The following is a 22,425-nucleotide window of genomic DNA, read 5'->3' on the forward strand; positions in this document are numbered from 1 at the left end:
ACTCCAATTCTAAAGTAGCTGAAACGAAATGGAATAGATAATCAATATATATATATATATATATATATTTGCATAAAGAATGATAGTTATTAAATCTGAGGGTACTCCAAACCAGAAACCACAATCAACAAATACTTCGAATAATGATTCTATGACAAAATCCTTTTCTAAAGCACTTAATAGTGACAATACTAATATGGATAATGCAGCTAATAAGCAGATACAAGACACTGTCAATAATGAGAATAATGTTGTCAGCAACGTGACAACAACAGTTTGCACAGATCCAGATCAGAAAATAACAAAACCAATGGCAAAAAAACAGATTAGAAATAGGTTGTCATTTGTTTGTCAAGCATGTAGAAAATCAAAGACCAAATGTGATAGAGAAAAACCTAAATGTACAAGATGTGTCAAAATGAACATTGAATGTGTCTATGATGTAGCCAAACAACCCAGACCAAGGATCCCAAATAAAGACGCCACTATTGCTAAGTTAGAAAAAGATGTATTGTATTGGCAAAATAAAGCGATGAAACTTTTAAATCAACAAGAAGAAATATTGCACTCGTTAAAAGATACACATATTTCGAATAATAACAATAACAGCATTTTAAGTCATAATCCTACTACTACCAATAATAATAATTCCAATGTAAATGCTCCCAACACTTTACCTTTCATACAGATGGCCAAAAATGTCAATAATAATGATGATGATTATTTAAAAGATATAGAAATAAACTTATACAAAGACCATCCAACAATGATACTTAGCAAAGTGTTGAAACATGATGTTAAACCATTATCAGAAAATTACATTATCATTCAAGACAGATTTATGGCTTGTTGTATAGCATCTGCATTTATGTCGCAAAATTCTAACTCTATGATTCCAGCATTAACTGCAAATGCAAACATATCTAGAGCTAAGGAAAGTGTTAGGAATAATGTTGCAAAATTGAAAAATATTCTCATGAAGCAGTGTACAGACCCTGCAAGAAGAGCCAGAATTGAAGAATTTACCGATAGAATCCTAGAAAATACAAATTCCTCTAAAAGTTTGAAGATTGGAATGATCCTTTCTATGTTATATAACACTGTGGGTCATCAATATTTGGAAGATTACTGTACATCAAGCGACAACTATTCTGACCTTTTAAAATTATTTATCCAGGAATTTGAGAGGTTATTACCACCGTATGAAATCATTCAAAGTTACAAAAAACATTTCTATCAATATGTTTACCCTAATTTGCCTTTTTTACAGAAGGAAATTTTTGAGGAATCAATATCTCAAACTATAACCCGTAATCCTGATGACCCTTCCAAGATCAAGTTAAATTTAGGATGTAATCATTTGAGAGACAAAATTGAAAATTTATCAATTTTAATGGTAATTTTGAAGTTGTCTTATGTTTCTTTGAGAGCAATCATAAACTATGACGAAAAAGATGATTCTGGTAAAAATGTTACGGGTAATAAAGATTTGTCATCATCTATGCCTATATTTGTAACACAGGAGCAAATTAATAAATATCCAATATCAAATGATTTTATATTAATAGCGCAAAGGTGTTTAGCGTCAGAAAATTGGTTTGCCTGTGCTAACGAAAATATCATTACATGCTTATTATTTATTTGGTCTTTTTTTGCATTTTCTCCAGAAGAAGGTGATTTTTTCTTAGAGCATCCAACAGATATAATTAGCAGTCTAATCATGATGCTCTCTACCTCAATAGGGTTACATAGAGACCCGAGTGATTATGCTCAACTAAAAGAGCCCTCTTTATCAGATCAAAGATTGCTAAATCAGAGAAGACTTTTATGGGTCTCAGTAGTAGGCATTTGCTCCTTTGAATCCACTTTGAAAGGCAGACATCCTCTACTTTCTTCAGACCTCATGTCGTCGTTTCTCGATACAAAGGCCACTAATAGTATTAAGCATTACATGGAGAGAGTATCATTAGATATGACAGGTAATGAAGATGAGCTTTTAATTAAAATTCATGAGTGGACTGTTAAGAGGGCACAGTTATCATTATTACTTGCTGATTTGGACAGTATTACTATGTATTATAATGATACATTTTCTTTACGGTATCTAGAGCTTTCTAGGGAAAAAATTGAAATATTTGTAGCAGAAAATTTTCCATTACTGGAGTTAGAAAAGAGAAAGACTAAAAATAATAAGAAAAATACAGAGGATTTTAATCCACATTCAATTTTAATAGCTAATAGAAATTCCAATGCACTACAGAGTATTTTAATATCAAAATTAATGTTTCTAAGAACATCAGCTGCCATATATCTTCATTTTGAGGTAAAAAGTCTAGAAGACTCTTCTTTACTACCATATTATTACAAATACTTAATACAAACAGCTAGTGACTGTCTAAACTTAATTAAAGTCATCAACGATTTTTTTAGTGATGAATACCACGATTACATATATAAATCTAATTCATTTAACATCACTAAAATAATACAATTAGCATTGCCTACTGCATTGTTCACTTTAATTGGTGTCATTATAAGATTAACTCTAACAAATAATAATATTTTCAATGATTTTCAAACTAATATTAATAATTATACTTTTCACCAGAAAGCAGAATTAAACATGAGATTTGAACATACAACATTTATTCAAAGAGAGTTAGAAAATACACTAGAGTGGGTGTATGCCTTTGCTTCAAAGAATCTCAGATTTACATATTTTTCTATTTTCAAGTTATTTGCAGTAGGCGATGTTGTGTTACAAAGAATACGAAATGGTGAAATATGGCAAGGTATCTGTAAACTTTCTAAGTTGAAGGGTCTACAAACTAAAATAACTAAAAATTTAAGAATGACATTAGGTGTTAATATAGAGCAAGGTGCAGATTTAATACATGATTTAGAGAGAAGAAATTTTATTGAAAAAATGCCTGTGAGGGAATTAGCTAAGTTATGTAAAATAATTCATGATATACATTTAACCATAAAAAAACCCTTACCAGTATTTGGGGAAGACCAAAAATTATATGCTCCACCTTCTGTTCAATTAACTTTAGAAGGTCAATATCTCCGCCCTTCCCTCGGTTCTACTAGTGCAAGCGTGCCAACTACTACTGCGTATTATAATTATGCTAATATTCCATATAATCAATTTTCAATTACATCTCTTCCAGTAAATAACAAAAACATGCATTCACAGTATCCCTATAATAGTCAGGCCTCAACGTTTACAAGTAACTCAAATCAATATCATATTGATCCACAAATACAGTCAGTTATGTTAGTGAACCATAATAGCCCACATATGTTAAATTCAATGACTCCTGTACCGGAAAATAACAATGTCAAGTCTTTTTCAGGAGCAGTGAATCATAACAACTTTTCTCCTTCTATAATAAATGGACATTTACCTCCACTAAATGCACCTATTCCTTCTTCAGCGATGAATATCAATAAAAACATTCCCAATTTTACGACATTTTCCCATGAATATAATACTACTAATTTCAGCAATTCACCTTATAATAATCCTAATATTTCTGGTGGCCAGCTTCAAAAAAACACTAATATATCTAATTTAATTGTTAGCAATAATGGAATTCAAAATGGCAATGATTCGAGTAAATATAGTGGATTCTCTATTAATGAAAATATGGCCAAAGAATTTTTGGAACGAACAAAGCCTTCTAGTGAAGCATATCAAGATGAATTTTTTGACGGTTTTGATCTCTTTGATTATGACTTTTTATTTGGTAATGATTTCTCTTGATTATATTAGACAGTATATTTTGACTTTTTATCTGTAGTCTATTTGTGCTGGGTCATAAGTCTGCAATCATTTTTGTCATAAATAGAGGACTGTACTATATGATAATTTTATATATAATTATGTTATCTATGATAAAAAAAATCAATTAATTGGTTGGAAATTTTCAATAATAAATCACGAATATTAAAAATCTTATGTTATTAACAATTTACAAATGAGAATAAACATCTTGTTTACTTCTGATCTAACTTGTTTTTGGCCAATTTATACAAAGTATATGACAGCAAAGTTATGAAACCCATTGAAGATCCTAAAATGACAGCAGTTTGTCGATAATCTATATCAGTGATTGTTTTCTTGACTTTTTCTGGTAAATCCGGGGTGTTGTCCTCTGGCACTAGTGCAGCTTCAGTGATTTTAATAAATAGCTCATTTAAGGAACTTAACCATTTAGAAGATATGTGTAATGGATGATTTAGAAACATTTTTTCACAAAAATCATCAGGTTGCGTATAACACCTTTGCTGTTGCTTATCTAAATCGGCTTTGAGTCCAACAATAATGATAGGTAGACGTTTAATATCTTCATATCTGTTAAATAATTCCAAAATGTATGAAAATGAATCAGGATCACTTGAATCATAGGTTAGGCATAATACGTCACAAGTTTTCAATTTTTCCTTATTTAAAATTAATTCTTCATTGGTCTCAATAAATTCTTGCAAAATCAAATAGTACTGCTTCCCACCTTTAAGTTCTAAACTATTAACTGCAATATGAGGCATTATCATCGGCTCATAGTTATCTGAAAATTGTCTTCCTAAAAACATCTCTAACAAAGTTGTCTTACCACTGAATTTTTTTCCAAAGACAAAACAGTTAAATACTTTACGATCTGAAACTGATGATCTATATATTTTCCCCTGTCTTCTTCTATGTTTTCTTGCTTTTGTAATTTGTAATGCTAATCTAGTATCTTCTTCAAAACCAAAATAAACCAAATATTCAGTGACAACTGTATAGTCTAAGTATGTTGTCATCGCCCATTGCGCTAACCAACCTTGTAAAGTGATAAATCCTCTATTATTTATCACAGTAGAATAAGGAAAATTCGAGGCCAACCATAACTTAGGTAAACCTGGTGTAGTTTTGAACATAGCTTCAAGCTCATTATCATCTAATCCACCATCTTTATTTCTGTCAAATTTAACAAATAGGCTTACTAGAAATCTATATCCCTTAGGACTCAATTCGACGCTAGCTGAATTTGGTACACTAACCTTAGGGTGAAGATAAGTATCATCTAGTGATAAAGAATTAGTATATTTAAAAGCTCTTAATATACCCCAAATTGTTTCATGTCTCCCCTTTTCAACATACATCTTATTCAATGCCAAAAACCCCTTAATAGTAATACCAGCTCCTGGCACATAAAGAGGATAGTGAATATCACCAAAATAGGAATCTTCACTTTTGGTCGTAGAGTCATGAAAATTGTTATAGTTGCTGACTGATGCATACTCGAGTTCTTCATGATAACTATTTCTTTGAGTGATTAAAAGATTTTGTTTTATGTATTCCAATTCACTAATAGCAATTTCTTTACGGAAACATTTTCTTTGTAAATAATTCATCTCATCATCATTTAAAAATCCATCTTGATCATTATCACATAAGAGAAAGATTCTTTGTAAAGCCCCTATTGCTAAAGGTTTCAAGTCTCCGCATCTTGCATCAAATAAAGGTGTAATTGGATAAATGATAGCCCTTTGACATAAATAAAATGCTTGATTGACATTGTATTTAGTCTTTGCAGATGCTTTGATACATGTGTCTATTTCTTTAAATTCCATTAAAATAGGGATAAATTCTTCATCTTCAACTTTTGTATCTTGAATATTACCGTTGTTTTCACGAGTTTGATTTGTTATTGTAGTAACTGTTCTGTTCACAGTCTCATTTACATTAGCATCATTACTGATTGGAGTATCACATTTATTTTTACATAATATAATAGGTATATTGAGCCCTAAAGACCTAAACATCATCATCCAATGGAAGGATATCCTTTCGTAAGAGTCATGGTCTGAATATACAAGCCAGATAACATCTGCCAATTTTAAAGTAGTGTGTAAAGCTTGTATATCTTCATTGTTCGTATCAATTATAACCGTACTAAACGAAGAATTTGCATTTGATGAGAAATCTCGAGGTATTGTAATGGGACTTATTACATCTTGTAAATTCGATACAAATTTATTTTTTATTAAGCTTACTAACAAACTTGTTTTACCCACATTATCATCACCACAAACCACAATTTTGATTGTCTCTTTTGTCATTACTTAAAGCTCTAGTACTCTTATCCCAATGCTTACTTAATTGTAGGGAAGGCAAGTTGAGGAATTCTTTTGATGTATAAGCTGTTTGTATTTGAAATTGTAAAGTGCCTCTTGAACTTTGCCGGAAATTCCAATTCCCCAAAAAATCATGTGGGCATATTTTATTGCGGAATTGCTACGGAATGTAGTGTTTCCAAATGTGTTTTTGAAATCCGTGTGGAATCCTTGCAAAATCCGAAATTTGTAGTCGAAGATTTACAAGAATCTGATCGATGTGATTGGATTATTGAAACATGGTGAGATCTATGGTTATAATAAAAATGTGTTATTCCATTAAAAGTGATCTTCTTCCTAATTACAAATTTATCTGAATCCTGTATCGTTAGGCAATAGAAAAAGAGATGATACATCTGAAAAAAGTCATGTTTTATAGATATATCTATCATTATATTATCTTTCTCTTTTTTTGGAATTGCTGAATTTCAAATGAATATTTATAAATAAACGGTTTACAACCTATAAACTATCATAATCCACTGTAATAAATATTAATATTTTAACCAAATGTTAAAAGTAAATAGTTAAAAGAGATCAAAAGCTCAGTAAAAAGTTATAAAAGACTTGTATTTCAATACTTGATTCGTTGGGATATTTGTAATTGTTGTTTCAACTTTTCATTTTCTATTTCCAATTTATTAATACGTTGTTCTGTGATATTTGACTCAATCTTTCTAGATTCTCTTTCTATTGACCAACGTTTCTCTAATTCTTTAATTCTTAGTTTATACTCCTGCTCTGAACCTGTAGGTGATGGTAAAGGAGAATATAATTGATCTAAGTTATTTGAAATGATTGATGAAGAAAGCATTGGACTATTAATAATGAATGATGTATACGATTTAGTTAAAAAACTTAAAGCTTTTTCATTGAACCTTAATAATGACTCTATCTTTACTTGTAATTGCTTTATTTTATCTAATCCGTTTTCAGGATCTCTTACAAATGAAATCTTCCTAAATGATCTTTCTATTGACTCCTTTTCTAGAACTGGTTCTAATATATCAATTATTTTTGATAAGTAGTTGACCAAAGTTTGTTTGAATGCAGAAAAATGAAGATTTTTACTATCATTGAATACTGATGCATCATGTTTTAGCTGATAAAAGTCCTTTTGTAATAGTTCGTACCTATTTAAAATTGAATCTCTTTCCTTAGTTATTTGGGTAATCAATCTCAAATGATCTCTCTCAACAGTCTTATAACGCAATTCTAAGTTCTTTAACATATTAGGATATTTTTTATTGACATCATTCATTGTTTCTCTTAATTTATTTCTATTTATTTCTGACTGTTTATCAAATTTATATGTTAAAGTGTCGATTGATTTTTTAATTGTGTTAATATCATCAATTTTGACATTTTCTTTGAGATCCTTTTCTTGCTTCTTTATTACAGAAGATAATTGGGCTAAACATCTATCTTGTTCAGAGATCTTGGACATTAACTTACCATATAAAGTTAACGATTTTCTTAATTTTTCTCTTACAGTTACCATATATGCATCATATTGTCTATGTAATTCTTCGATTATTGAAGCAGTGTCGGGGTCTAATTTTATTTGAGTGTCTGCATTTTCTTTTTCATTATCAGTTGTTGATGTTACTTGTTGTTTAATGTTGAGATTTTCACTCATATTGTTAGCCTCATCCTCTAAATGTTCAGTAGAATCATCAATAGGGATAATATTCCGCTGTTGGAATTCTGGTGATGTAATTATCTCAAGCCAATATTTTTGAAATTGCAAAAGCTTATTCATAACAAACGAAGATTCTTGCTGCAAAGTGCCTTCCAAGCTTGGAATTATATCATAAAATCGATCTGAATCAGAATCTTTTTTCATAGCAACAATTAAATCCTCTAACATCGAATTAATAATCACAGACATACGTTCGTAGTCCTTTAGATGCTCATCCGTCATTTGTAAAGTGTCATTATATTCTTTCTTCAGATCTTTTAACTCGTTTTGGGTCTCTTTTAATTCCATTCTCAATTTCTGATTCTCTTTTTCTACTTTATTAATTTCATCAGGATAATGGTTATTCATATTATTTTGGCTATCATTGCTGTTATCCTGGATAGATGTAGAAATATTATTGATTTTATTGAATAAACTGTCAAATAACGAATTATTGAGTTCACCAATGTTTGACTTGTTGGAACCTGCTTCGTTAATACCTTTGATTATTTCTTCTAAAGCAGATATTTTAATTTTATATTTTTTTAATTGATTTTGTAGTCCTTCTAATTCATTAGGAGTAATCAACGATTTAAACTGAATTGGTCGCGTATCAAATGTCATAGGATCTGAAGCAGGTTTAATCAAGTTATGGTCCATGGAATGAGGTGAATAAGAATCTGAATTGACATCTTGGTTTTTCCAAGGTGTCATGCTTTCATCGATTTGAGGGATTGATTCTTTTTTTAATTCACTGGCATCAATATTTTCTGAATTATCTTCATCTAGTGAACGAGTACTGTTCCCATAACTTTTGACCTCTTGAATCTCTTCTAGATAGATAGCATTGCTTGGTTCAACTATTTTGGTTTTGTTTGATGGACTGTCATTATTACATACGGATGTATTTGCAGACTGTTTATTAGGTGTGGAAGCTGTAAGTGGGATTTTATTCAACTGAGACGGGCTCATTAAATTTAAATCACTGTGGTTAATACTATGTCTCTCGTCCTTGAAATCACATGTTTTGTTTTGTTTAATATCCTCTATTTTATTTATCGGACTGTTAATGATCTCGCTATGGAGTGATTCTTGTGATACATCTTTGTTAATATCCAATATTGATTCCATTTGAACCATTTGCAAATGATACAATAGTAAAATTACTTTGGCTAACTATTCTACTCTAATATCCAGCTGCTCTATTACAATCAAATGTATTTGAGCATATCCTGTGTATGTATATTTATGAATATGTGCATAAATCAAAGATGGTTCGATGTATAACAAATTATTTTTAAATGAAATAAACCCTTGTAATTATGAAGAAAATTAAATAAACAAGCAAACCTTTAATGCTCGCTTACATTGAGACAGAATAAGATAAAAAGCTAGCACATATGGTTAGTAGATATTGATACCATACAGTAGAGTTTAATAAGGTATTTTGGAAAAAGCCAAGAAGAAATTACGAAAAGAAGGGCAAAGTGTTAAACAAATCCAAATATTTAATTAGAGTTTTAACCTACCAATGATATATATTGTTAAAAAAAGAAGTTATATCCCACTAGGATATCGACAGATTCTCTATTTACATGATTTTGACCCTATATGTAATCCATATATATAGATATAAATGTATAAAGAAAAGAAGGGAAAGAGTGAGAGAGGAATATCATCGTTAATTTTTTGGTTTTTTTACTTTTTTTGTAATCAATTGAATACCATGCCATTTTGCAATATCTTCTTTTAAGAACTCATTTACCATTTGGTGCTGCTTAAAAATAGGTAAATTGTCAAACTTCTCGGAGGTAATATGAATAGAATACATGGATCCGCATCCACCAGAAATATCATTTACAGATAGCGATACTGGGTGATATTCTTCTAATAACTTTTTGAAGATAGTTTCCTCTTCTGTAGTGAGAAAGCTTTGGTCTTCAAGCAACTTTATTTGATCCTGCGATAATCTATGAGTCTCCTTGTTTTGTTGTTGCATCCATTGGTAACTTTGTTGCGCGTATAATCTATCTGAAATTGCTATAGACCCTCTGACATATCGTAAAGCCGAAATATTTACATTAATATCATGCAAACCAACTTTCCTTCCCAGTAAGGTGGAGGATCTATAATTGACCATACTTCTGAGCATTTTATGTTAATATATGTTATTCAATAACTTAATAGACTACCTGTCGGAATCAATACGTTGTAATAAAGTTGTGTAGATTGAATTTATTCTTCACGATTATGCTTCTTGTCTTTTAATTGACTCCGCTTTAAATGAGCTAATTTATACACATGTATCATCCTGCACAACCATAGATAAATGATAGTAAGTAGTGGTATAAAGGGTTAGGGTGCAGAAGACTTACTTTTCAAACGCTTTTGGCTTCTTCAACTGCACATTATTTGTTTTGATATATGTTATAGTGACTATACCAAAGTACATGACAGCGAACAACCAAAATTGAAAATAGGTAAAAATAAAAATAAAAATAAAAATAAAAATAAAAATAAAAATAAGAGGTAGAAGCATAAAACAGAAAATGCAATTTTGACGTGAAGAATTGCTGTGTTGTAGGGCTGAGCTGTTGGTAAAAGAATAGCATATTTCTTAACCTTATAGCACTTGTAAAAGTTAGACATATCTTTATTATAGTGTGTGTGTTGCCATTGATAATTCACAAAAGTTTACCGAACACTATAGATCAGTTAGTTTCTTTTAGAAAGGATTTTTAGATTATTCAGTGATGATATATTCATTTTGGATTTTTGATAAACATTGCAACTGTATATTTGAAAGAGAATGGACTCTAGGTAGTAACACAAATAATCCCAATGCTCTGAGTAGTGGCACTATAAACTCAAAACAAAATGATGAGATAGGGAAGTTATTATATGGGATGATATTTTCTTTGAACTCAATTACTCAAAAACTATCAACCTCAATATCTGACAATCAAATAAACAATAATATTAGATCCATATCTACTGGTAAATTTAGAATTCATACGATGCAAACAGCTACTGGTCTTTGGTTTATTTTGATAACAGATTTTAAACAACAAAACTATTCACAAGTATTACATTACATCTATAGTCATATTTATATTAAACATGTGGTTCATAATTTTCTTTCGCCATATGATTTTGCATTGAATCCAAAAGAACAACGAGGTCAAGGCGTTAAAAAGATTAATAATAGACATTTTATCAACACTTTAGAGGCATTCTTGCAACCAATGTTGAATTAAATTATCTTATTGATAAATATAAATAAATTTATATGTATTTAGAGAAGGAGATGGTTATATGGGTGGATAAGCATTTTCAAAGATAAAGGTACACTTTTTTCTCTTTCCTTGTTATCTTATCTTTTTACATACTATTTAGGAAAGTTTTACAGAAACAACATAACAGCATGAAGATGTAATGATATTCGGTAAATATTTACCGAATATCATTACAATATATATATGTTTATTTTATCCATAGTGAATATTTATATTTAATATAATTACATACCACTGAAAAGTAAATCTGTCCAGAATTCATCGTTTAAGGCGTCATAACCTAATGCTAAAGAATTCATATCAGTCAAATATTCATTCAAATTATCACTTGCAATTGATGGTGAAGAATCTTTAAGTAGTGGTAATTGATCATTTATCATATTAGTTTTATTAGTGGCTCCTGATAAAGGATTTAACTGAAATGGGAATCCATTTTTATTTTTTTCAATGGGAAATTCTTTATTATTGGAGACAGTAGAGTTTTGCTTAGAATCTAAATATACATTTAAACGTGCATCACCATTTAGAGCACTATTATTATTATGATTTGATAACTCCACTTTAATAGTATTGTTTTCATTGTTTAATTTAGGTACAAAATTAGCATTATTAACAGTGTTGATCTGATTATTAATAGTATTTAAATTCATAGGATTCAAATACAATTGACGTGAGTTGACATCTTCACTATACATCAATTGTGTATTAAATTGAATATTCTTATTCATTTTTGCGTGCTGTTCGTTATGCTCCATTCTTTCTGCTAATTCTGTAACTCTTGTTGCATATGTTTGACCAAATAAGGCTATCACATATTGAAATTTATATAACCCATTGTTATAAGGGTATTTTCTGGATGCGCTTTCCAAACTGGTTGATACTTGTTTTACTAGATCTATAGTACCATCAGTAATGGTAGCAAAATGGTGAAAAGAAGGTATTGACACAGCAGCATATCGTAATTTTAATATTAATACCCCTACAATGTAAATAATTCTTGACATATGAAAAAGAGGTAAAGATGCTATTAAAGTGTCTGACAATTTTAAAAATTCCATTAAAGATTTAGTACAGCATTCATAACACCTTAAAAATGCTTTTGTTACATTATCTGGGAGATCTGCATTTTTTTCTATTGCTTCAAAGTGTATATAATCATTTAATGTGAATTGGTGTAAGTATGCTTCCACAGAATAGTAAAACGCTAACACACGAGGACGAGAATTTGGAATTCCTTTGAAAACTTCATCTAATTCCTTTTGGTATATATCAATTAACCCCTGAATGTATTGTTCAGCTAATTTATAATTTGACAATGCTTCATCGTATTTTATATCTTTGATTTCATGTAAATGAATATGTATCTTTTCTAATAAATGATTTAATTTAGAAAAAGTTATTAATGTTTCACATCCCTCTATTTGAAGACTTAAAGATGTTGTATTATCGTTTGTGTTCTTACTTGCTTCAAGACAAGCTTTTAAATCGTCTATGTTTTGCTTTATATCTTCAATTGCATTCTCTGTAATAAAACTCCATCGTACATGTATTGTTTGTTTCAAGTAAATCGAAATATTCAGGGCAGATATATATACTAATAATGTCAGTCTTGGGCCATTTTCAGCTTGTTCTAATAGACTTCTCCTTGGTGCTTGACTTTTATTTGGGGCCTCATCATTAAACATTCCAAATACTCGATTAACAGAAGCGGGACTCAGATCTTTTAGAAAGCAACAACAAATATAGTTGAATAAGTGGTATCGTGTTTTGTTAGACCATTCAAGAAAATTATACCACATGCATAATGTTACTAATGCCTCGATAACTTCAATTGATTTATTATTCAACTTAAATATTTGAATAGTTATCAAATTAATAACAAAACTATCTAACTTCATTACAGTGTCACGTGTTGTTTGTTCTTCTGTCATAACTTTTGAAACAATAGACATAACCACAGAGAAAAATATTGGTTTATCCTTACGAATATCATTAATGGAGGCGTCATCCCGTATACAAACAAAAGGTAATCTGCTTTCACGGGCAATTACCTCTGAGTATAGTTTTAATCTTAATTCAGCTTCTTCCATGGATATAATCCCAAGATAAACAGGATCCGAAATAGTTGGCAAAAATAAACTATTTTCAACTAACTTATTCCATTGTGTAGACCACAAGTTAAATTTATTGAAAATCCCACTGACTTTCCCCTTTAGCAATATTAATAATGACCGTAGGTTTCTTTTAAATTCATGATTCATGTGGTATTGTGTCTTTTTCTTAACAGCAATAGCGCTAATATTGCTTTTATTGGTTGGTTTATCCATAAATGCTAGTTCTTTATGCTTGTTCAATATGTTAGTAGTAGGTTGCTCCTTTCTGTCGGAAGAGGTCTGGATATTAAGAGTTGTGGTTGAGGGTGTAATGATCTTTTGTGGAGCATGGTTCACAGTAGTTATTTCATTGCTTAGTTCATTTGAGGATTTTTTTGTAGTATCTTGGTTGGAAAAAATTGCAGTCTGAAGTAAGTCCAATCCAGTCGAATTCAGACATATATTACTAATATTTTGATTGTTGCTATTAACAATTTGTGTAGAAGGCTGTTTTAAATTCTCCTGGGATGTGACGGGATTGTATCCAGATGACACATTATTATCTGCATTGGTGGATTCAGTGTAGTATTTTTCATTGTTTAATAAATTATTTTTTGTTAGGGAGTTCATTTGGATTGGCAAAAACGTTGTGCTAAATTGATTAATATTGGTGCTATTATGTTGCTGGTTAGATACATCTATCTTCATTGTATTCTGCGGCGCTGATTGGTATGGTTTAGTATTATTCGATTCTACTATATTTTCTGATGAATCTAGTGGAAAATTGCTTTGGTATATGTTGGTATTTTTGTTAATGTGATTTCCTACACCAGTGTTATCATTTTTTCTGTCTGTACTAAGAGTAGAAGTGGGATCATATGCAACTTCAACAGCCACACTGTTTGTAATAGGTGTACTCATATAAGGTTCCCGTGATTGTGTAGTGGCAGAATACTGTGTAATGGATGAGGATTCAATAGAGTTTGAGTTTACAGATGATGTGCTGTCAATAGGACTTGTTCGATCTCCAATATCAGGAACATTTATCGGTGTACGTGCCCTTCTCTTTCTAGTTCTCTTTGCCAAATCAAATGTACATTTCTTTTCTCGTTTTAAACATCGAACACATGGTTTTCTATATATATCGTTAGGATCGGATGGAACACATTTTTGTTTTAAACTATGACATCTAACACATGCAAATGTATTTCTTTTACTCTTCCCCTTCGTATTACTTTTTAGATTGGTAGGACCCAAAATCCTAGGATCGTCATCTAGTATACCTTGGATGACAGTTGTACATAGATCAGTATTATCTTCAGTATATATATGCATACTTTTGTTTTTGTATTCCCTGAAACAGACTTGTCTATCTTCTTCTTTTGTGAAAGTTTTTATTTCCTGTTTTGTACTCTGAATATCTGTTTACTTCATATATTTCCCAATGACCTTTATAGACTGATTTCAAATTACAATAAGTAGTAATGGCTGGCTAGTACCAATTAATGTATAGAATATCTGATGTCTTCTATGTACCTTTTCTCACAGCCATGTTGAATGAAGTCATCTTTTTTAACGAAGATTTACCGGGTTTTATGTAAACTGTGCAGATTTTTCCTTACATGACAAATTTTTTTTGTCACAGTTAACGAGGTATGCCAAGCCGTTCATTTACCCTTAAATTTGCCAAAGAAGATACAGTGTTTGTTTTCTTTTCATTTTTCATTTTTTTTTCAGATTTACTTAGATTTTCGTGTGTTTTACGAAAAAAAAAAGTTTTTTCAGAAGACCTGAGTCATAGAAAATAGCAAAAAAAAAAGAGATATATCCATCTAAATCTTTCAAAATGAACATATTATACTATCAAATACACAAAATAATCTTCCTTCTTCACGTTTCATTAGCAAATTATACCTGAATTAAGTATAAACATTTTAGACAAACCATCATTCACAGTAATGTTTTCTTTGTTAAGTTAGATTATTGAGTATCATTTTAAAAATAAAATAATATTAGTGATATTAAGATTTATATCATGTTCATGTTCATGGCGATTACATAAAAAAATATTATCAACGTTGTATATAAGGGTACCTTTTTAATTAAATAAAACATCATTTTTATATAAATGAGTTAAAATAGTGATTTTAAAGACAGTAAAGAGAATAAATATATGTTTAAATATGTGTATACTTAATAAATAGGTTTAATAATATGTAGGGGAATCGTAGATAGTGGCGAAAAAGGAGTGGTAATGTTAACATTTTGTATATACACAGCAGAAAAGGATTAAATAGAAATGCATGCATGTATACTATATTCTACGTTATGATTTAATGCAAACGTGTGATCCTTTCTTTAATCTTTGTAAATCTGCGGGAGATTGAATTGCTGCGGGTGTAGGAGTAGCATCTGGTTTCTTTGCACGGTTATGGGTCATATGACTTTGCACTAGATGTCCAGCAGCTAAAGCAGCGCATAAGGACAATTCACCAGCCATAACTGCACAAGCAATAATTCTGGCCAATTGACGAGCATTATTACCTGGATTAGTTGGATGAGGACCGCGAACTCCTAATAAATCTAACATAGCACCCTGTGGTTCTAAGACAGTACCACCCCCAATTGTACCAACTTCAATACATGGCATTGATACAGAAATTCTTAAGTCACCATCAACTTCTTTCATTAACGTTATACAGTTAGAACTTTCCACGTTTTGGGCTGGGTCTTGGCCTAAAGCTAAGTAGACAGCAGTTAACAGGTTTGCTGCGTGAGCATTAAATCCACCTACAGAACCAGCCATAGCCGAACCAACTAAATTCTTGGAAACATTTAATTCAACTAGTGCTTTGACATCACTTTTCAATACTTTTTTCACGGTTTCAGCTGGAATAGTAGCTTCTGCAACGACACTCTTACCACGGCCTTCAATCCAATTGATGGCAGCAGGTTTTTTATCAGTACAATAATTACCAGATACAGAAACAATTTCCATATCTTCCCAACCAAATTCTTCTCTCATTTGTTTCAAGACGAATTCTACACCCTTTGAAATCATATTCATACCCATAGCATCACCTGTAGTGGTTCTAAATCTTATAAACAATAAATCACCAGCTAGAGCAGTTTGAATATGTTGTAATCTAGCAAATCTGGAAGTAGAATCAAATGCCTTTTTAACTTTAGTCTGACCTTCTTCAGAATCTAACCAAATTTTACAAGCACCAGATCTTGTTAAAGTTGGGAATCTGACACATGGACCTCTTGTCATACCATCCTTAGTTAATACAGTAATTGCACCACCACCAGCATTGATAGCTTTACAACCACGCATGGCAGAGGCAACAAGACAACCTTCAGTAGTAGCCATTGGGATATGGTACGGAACGCCATCTATGACTAAAGGACCAATCACACCAACAGGTAAAGGCATATACCCTATGACATTTTCACAACATGCACCAAAGACTCTATCATAATCATAATGCTTGTATGGTAATCTTTCAGTGGCTAAAACAGGGGAATCTGATAAAATCGAGATTGCTTGACGACGAATGGCAACAGCCCTAGTAGTGTCCTTTAACTTGGTTTCTAAGGCATATAATGGTAATTTATTATTTGTGACTAATTCAGTGACTTCTTCATCATTCAATGTAGCAACGTTACCTTCTTTTAATATAATTTCTAATTCAGCTAAAGTTTTTGGTGTTTCGACTTCAGATTCGGCTTCAAGAACAGTTGCTGCGTTCTTATTCTTATTTTTTGATTTACGTTTATTTTTTTTAGATTTGGAACTAGAAGCAGGTGTTTCATTTGATACAGTAACTTGTTGGTCGTTATCTTTAATTGTATCACTAGAATTATTACTTTGTGATTGTGTGTCATCATTGGCAGTTATTTTATTGGCTTTATTTTTGGAACCACCAAGTGAAGAAGAAAGTAATTTGGACTTGATACTGTTCCTTCTCTTCAAAAATTCAGCCACAGTGTAACTAGTATGAATCTTAGCAGCATTTAATAAATATATGTTGATAGAGGCACTAATAATCAAAGAAACAAAGACCACCTTACTGACAAATCTGTCACGAATAACTTTACTTAGATAATGTAACAAATCCATGAAATTGTCACTAAAATTATAAATAAAAGTCGATTTGGTATAATAACGAATTGGAGTCACTGAAACAATAATGTTACCCTTTGATAATAAGTTAATATTTTTTTGTAATAAATCTGGTAAGATAGGGTCTAATTGAATAGAAGTAGAGGTTGCTAAATTATTGTAGACATCATTATTTGAATTATAATTTAATAATGCGCTCATTACAGATAATGATTGGGGTACGAAATTGATAATGTTGATCACAATTAAACAGGCAATTAAAGCAAGTTTACCTAAAACAATAGCAGTTTCAGATTTGAAATTTTTATTGACCTTTAAAATTGAATTATTATCAGTATTAGAAATGATGTCAGCAGTTTGTGGTGTCACACCATCTTCTTCCAAAGTTTGTTTGATAAGTGTGGACTTATAGATTGAATTAATTTCCAATTTCAAAGATAATATAGCGGAGAAGAAAGTGATGGTTAAAATAAATTCGAATAAAACGATTAAAGCACAAAGAAGAGAGAAATTTGAAAGTGTTGATAACTTGTAAGTGTAAAGAGAGCAACCGATAAAAGCAATCAGACATAATGATGTGTCTTGTACAAAACGGCCGCCATATTCTACCATTGCATCATATATTATATTATCGTTTGTTTGATGATGATTATGGTTGGTTTGATGACTTAAAGTAGTACCAAGTTCATTCGAAGAAAGATGACTTGAATATAAGTTGGATTTATATAGCACAGAAGAAGCCAATTTGATTTGATGTCTAAAACCTAGTACTACAACGATGAATGGAATACCTTGTAAAAGAGTTGAAATAGACACGTCCTTTTGAAAAACGTAATGAGATACAAATAGAGAAATAAAGAACGCACAAGTAGAATTGATTAAAGTGGCAAAGCTTAACCAAAATTTTGAACCGGTACTTTTCATTTCCTCATATAGATTAATAAAGGTGTAACCCATCGTTAAATAAGCCATTAAAATGATAAAAAAATTCAAAGAATCAGTATTTTCAAAGTCTTTAGATAAAGAATTGATGGATTTGATCAATGTATGGTACAAGGAATGTCTTTGTTGCCAAAATTGACTGATTATATCGTGATTATAGTGACTTTGTAATCTCCAGTTAAATTTTTGGCCAATAATCTTTTCACTGGTCTTTGAATTAGTTGATAAAATATATTGAGTATCATTGATTTGGTATAAAGAATTATTTAAATTGGGTAGGATGTTTTCAGAATCAATAAATTTTAATGGAGATAAGTAATAATGTGGTACAAGTGTATTTCCAGATAAAGAATTAATAACTTGGTCAAAGGAAACTGAAGTCAAATCATGCTTAGCAACCTTGTTATTGTTATTATATAGGTAATGCGAACAACTTTGTAGAAAACTGATATCCGAACTTGGTAAATTCAAAGTGCTATTTATATTATGACTATTGTTATTATGTTTTATAGATTCAAAAGAAATATCATTAAAATAATATTGTATAGTAGCAACATATGCAAAGGTTGACCATAAAAGAATCAATAAAATAATGTGGATTGGTCTTCTAGCAGAGAATCTAGCTAGATGCGCTAAAGGTGGAGCCAATATATTGAATTTTTTACTGAATAAAGGCATTTTATTTTAAAGTTAAATTAAGAAAGAAAAAAGATGTAGACTAAACAAATCTACAAATATTTAGGGAAAGGAGTAATAAAATAGGTAAATAAATAAATAAGGAAATAAATAGGAAAATATAAAATATGGACTAGATTGAAATTGTAATAATAATGGTTATTAGTGTGCTAAAAAAGAAAAAAAAAATATAATTTGTTTGTTTGATTTATTTGTAATATGTTAAAGTTCTATAATGCTCAGATATCAGTTTTCTTTTGAATACTTCTAAATACGCTAATTTCACCTTTAAAAAAAATTGTCTATCAATTACACTTTATTTGTTAGTTTGAGTGCTTACATAGACACTGACAGGTGTTTCAACCTTAATTCATCTATATATATAAGCAAAGAGCAGAATCTGTAAAGAGCAGGAGCATATTACACAAAAAAGAAAATTATTCCGGAAAGTTTATATCGGTCTTCTCTTTTTCAGTGAGAATTATAATAATAGAGTTTCTTGCTTTTCCTTTTTTTTTTTCAAGTCGCTCGAGGAATAACACCATAACAAAAGAAAACAATAATCGAGCTTTCTGTTCTTTTTTATTTTTATGATATTCTTTGTTTCTTCCTTTGTTCGTGGAAAATTACAAACTGCCAGCGAAAAAATCAAAGACCTCTTTAGTTATGTTTTTTTTTGCCTTTGTCCATAGCCCTAGATATTCTATTTGTATAAAAGTAAATCTTGTTTTTTTTTCTATGGTATACCCTAATATAGTGTTTGTTGATATTATAAGAGAAAGAAAAAAAATACGTTAATATTTTTAGTTATTTCAACCTTTTTTTCTGTTTTGTTCCTCATTTGTAAATAAACATCCTAAATTCTTTTTAATCGTGTTTTTCCTAGATAAGAGAGTCATACGGTGACACCCTAGAGAAAGAAAAACAGGGAAGGTTGACAATTTTCTCATAATAAAAAAAGTGTTTTTAAGTAGTTTCCTTTTGTGGTTATGATAGAGTAACTGTTCTTGGATCTATGCAATACTATTATTTAACGGTGTATCGCTGTCAAAATAAAATAATGAAAAAAAAAACTAAAGAAAACTAAATATCCGATGATTCCTTTTTTTTTTAAGTCCATACATAACTTAGATTATATAACATATATCAGTAAGCAAGGTTCTCCACATACTAAAGCAAGAAAATACGGCAAAAAAAGTTATTTGATTTTAAATTTGATTCTTTTTTTTTTTTGGGTTCTTATTTTCCATGATTCCAAAGAATCTACTCAGTAACCTATCATCTATCAAATATATCCACAGCCGTAGTAGCTTAATTTAGAATATAAGCACCTGTTATGAACATGCCTCTTGGGCCTCTTACCACCAACTGTACATCATCATCAGTTTCTTTGGTAAAAGTTAAATCCATTTTATATTGACTAGTTAATGGTCTTTTGGTACCTAAATTAGCAATCACATATTCTTGAAACTCATCCATTTGATGATCTTCCATGTTATCTTTATCTTCTATTTCTTCTCCATTTTCTTCTTTCATTTTTTCTAAGTATACTAAAATGTCTTCTAACTCGTTAAGACCTGAATTGCCTGATCCAGTGTATCTTACTAAATATAGTGAAGATAAATCAGGATTTGTCGTATGATCCACCTCTTTTTCTGCTTTTTCATTAGGTATTAACTCTTCAGGGTCTATACTAACAAGTTTAATTTTAATTTGAACAGATTGTTCATCCTTTAAAATGGAAGATAAATCATCACTTTCAAGCAAATCAAAGAGCGATTTAGGAAGATCTGGTTCTAAATAAATTTGAAATGATGTACCACTAACCATGCAGGACTTATTAAGGAAAATGAAAAAGGCGAACTGTTTCTTCTGTCAATTTTTTTTCTTTATTGAATGATAAGTGCCATTATTGTATAAAAAAATATTTTCAATTCTTTCCCTATAGCCATTTTTTAAATTATTCATTTTGTTTTTTGTTTTTTCATTTTTCATTTTTTTTGTTATAGAGATTCATGATATAATAAAAAATAAAGAAATATTAAAATAAATGTTCATGACTATTAGATGAAGAACATAACATATAGATATTTTAACAGAAAAGACTAGAAGAACAAAAACTTCATTGTGATATATATAACTCTGGTACCATTTTTGATTGTCTTAAAAATACGTTGTCTAACAATGCGTTTTCTTTATTTTATTTTTGTAAACTTCATATATATTTATCTACAGAACTCCTTATCCAGTCTATAGTTCATGTTCTACTTGTACTCAAATGAGCCAACAAAAGTTTTCCCTATTTTGTTATGTAGAAAAGGTATCTCTTGTAGTATGACCATTATCAATTAATGAAAGTTTATGCATTTTGTGCCATACGTTGTCTTGATGTCATTATAGACGATCTTGTGAATTCTTTGGTTGGTGACAATATTCTTGTTTTTCTTGTTTATGTAAGTATAAGTATTTCTGTGTATCTTAGCTACTCCTAGTGTAAAGGATAGTTTATGTATCTTAGATAGACAACCAACGAACAAGTACTTATCTATTTTAGTGTTTTAGAAGAGTATATTCCTCATAATAGATTTTCATCTATTATATCACACATGCCGTAATAGTAGGGATATTACAATCACATTATCAAAAAATTTTTGAGAAATAAAGATGGACGAGTCCGGAATCGAACCGAAGACCTCTCCCATGCTAAGGGAGCGCGCTACCAACTACGCCACACGCCCAGACGATATTGAAAGTTGTTGTAGTATGGTATGGTGAAGTTCTTTGTGTATTCCAGGGAAGCGCAAATAATATTAATAGTAATTCAAATAATCGAGACAGTAATCAACTATAGTCGATAGTATAATTACTAAAACGGTCTTATATATTAAGCGGCTTATATCGAGCTAATGTACTTATTCGAAGTTACTTGACTTGTTACTTGCTTGTTTTTTTTATTTATGTTGATATATAATATATATATTATTCACAAGAAACGGTTATGGAAGATGGTCTTTTATCTCCAGAAAACGTTGTCCTTTTATATGTTTTCTGGAGCTCGATCGATTATTCAGGTTAGTACATTAAATTAGTACTTAATAATCTGACTGGTTCAATCCTAAAATTTATTACATTAATTTAGTGGATTAGAACTGCATCCCAATTCTCTAATCATGGTGATTAGTAATACACATGAGACTTATTAAAACTGTTGGAAAATGAGAGTTTATTACTGTCATTTTCATAAGAATTATTTTTAATTAGTTTTTCTATATATTATGTGGTGTACGGATGTACATAATATCAGGAAAACATTTTAATTGTCACCAAATATGTCTTTCGAAGATTTGAAAAGAAATGAAAAACTTTAAAAGAAAACTTAAAGTAAATAAAAGAATGTATACTGAATACACTATATAATAAATATGTACAGGTATTTAATACAAAAAC

General features: G+C 30.3%; 8 protein-coding genes and 1 non-coding gene across 9 annotated transcripts; 2 read left to right on the forward strand and 7 right to left on the reverse strand.

Annotated features, from left to right (window-relative positions):
• Positions 1–79: 79 nt before the first annotated feature.
• Positions 80–3,769, forward strand: OAF1 (oleate-activated transcription factor OAF1; the record flags this gene model as incomplete). The annotated part of the gene is made up of 1 exon (XM_064859695.1): positions 80–3,769. One exon carries the CDS (start codon positions 80–82, stop codon positions 3,767–3,769), a length of 3,690 nt encoding a protein of 1,229 aa, XP_064713068.1.
• A 233-nt stretch (positions 3,770–4,002) lies between these two features.
• GEM1 (ERMES complex Ca(2+)-binding regulatory GTPase GEM1) lies at positions 4,003–6,111 on the reverse strand (the record flags this gene model as incomplete). The annotated part of the gene is made up of 1 exon (XM_064859696.1): positions 4,003–6,111. The coding sequence occupies one exon, from the start codon at positions 6,109–6,111 to the stop codon at positions 4,003–4,005; it is 2,109 nt and encodes a 702-aa protein (XP_064713069.1).
• Positions 6,112–6,739: 628 nt separating this feature from the next.
• SPC72 (gamma-tubulin complex subunit SPC72) lies at positions 6,740–8,986 on the reverse strand (the record flags this gene model as incomplete). Its single annotated transcript, XM_064859697.1, has 1 exon — positions 6,740–8,986. The coding sequence occupies one exon, from the start codon at positions 8,984–8,986 to the stop codon at positions 6,740–6,742; it is 2,247 nt and encodes a 748-aa protein (XP_064713070.1).
• A 541-nt stretch (positions 8,987–9,527) lies between these two features.
• On the reverse strand, positions 9,528–9,998 carry BOL3 (Bol3p; the record flags this gene model as incomplete). Its single annotated transcript, XM_064859698.1, has 1 exon — positions 9,528–9,998. One exon carries the CDS (start codon positions 9,996–9,998, stop codon positions 9,528–9,530), a length of 471 nt encoding a protein of 156 aa, XP_064713071.1.
• Positions 9,999–10,599: 601 nt separating this feature from the next.
• BET5 (TRAPP subunit BET5) lies at positions 10,600–11,103 on the forward strand (the record flags this gene model as incomplete). Its single annotated transcript, XM_064859699.1, has 1 exon — positions 10,600–11,103. One exon carries the CDS (start codon positions 10,600–10,602, stop codon positions 11,101–11,103), a length of 504 nt encoding a protein of 167 aa, XP_064713072.1.
• Positions 11,104–11,366: 263 nt separating this feature from the next.
• On the reverse strand, positions 11,367–14,570 carry WAR1 (War1p; the record flags this gene model as incomplete). Its single annotated transcript, XM_064859700.1, has 1 exon — positions 11,367–14,570. One exon carries the CDS (start codon positions 14,568–14,570, stop codon positions 11,367–11,369), a length of 3,204 nt encoding a protein of 1,067 aa, XP_064713073.1.
• A 991-nt stretch (positions 14,571–15,561) lies between these two features.
• Positions 15,562–18,981, reverse strand: HMG1 (hydroxymethylglutaryl-CoA reductase (NADPH) HMG1; the record flags this gene model as incomplete). Its single annotated transcript, XM_064859701.1, has 1 exon — positions 15,562–18,981. The coding sequence occupies one exon, from the start codon at positions 18,979–18,981 to the stop codon at positions 15,562–15,564; it is 3,420 nt and encodes a 1,139-aa protein (XP_064713074.1).
• A 1,308-nt stretch (positions 18,982–20,289) lies between these two features.
• PWA37_003167 (uncharacterized protein) lies at positions 20,290–20,808 on the reverse strand (the record flags this gene model as incomplete). Its single annotated transcript, XM_064859702.1, has 1 exon — positions 20,290–20,808. The coding sequence occupies one exon, from the start codon at positions 20,806–20,808 to the stop codon at positions 20,290–20,292; it is 519 nt and encodes a 172-aa protein (XP_064713075.1).
• An 833-nt stretch (positions 20,809–21,641) lies between these two features.
• On the reverse strand, positions 21,642–21,717 carry PWA37_003168. The gene has a single exon. It is a non-coding gene; the product is annotated as a tRNA-Ala (tRNA).
• Positions 21,718–22,425: the final 708 nt, after the last annotated feature.

Source organism: Arxiozyma heterogenica, assembly GCF_036370985.1.
Source record: "Arxiozyma heterogenica strain weizmannii chromosome Unknown scaffold_27, whole genome shotgun sequence".
Classification (NCBI taxonomy): domain Eukaryota; kingdom Fungi; phylum Ascomycota; class Saccharomycetes; order Saccharomycetales; family Saccharomycetaceae; genus Arxiozyma; species Arxiozyma heterogenica.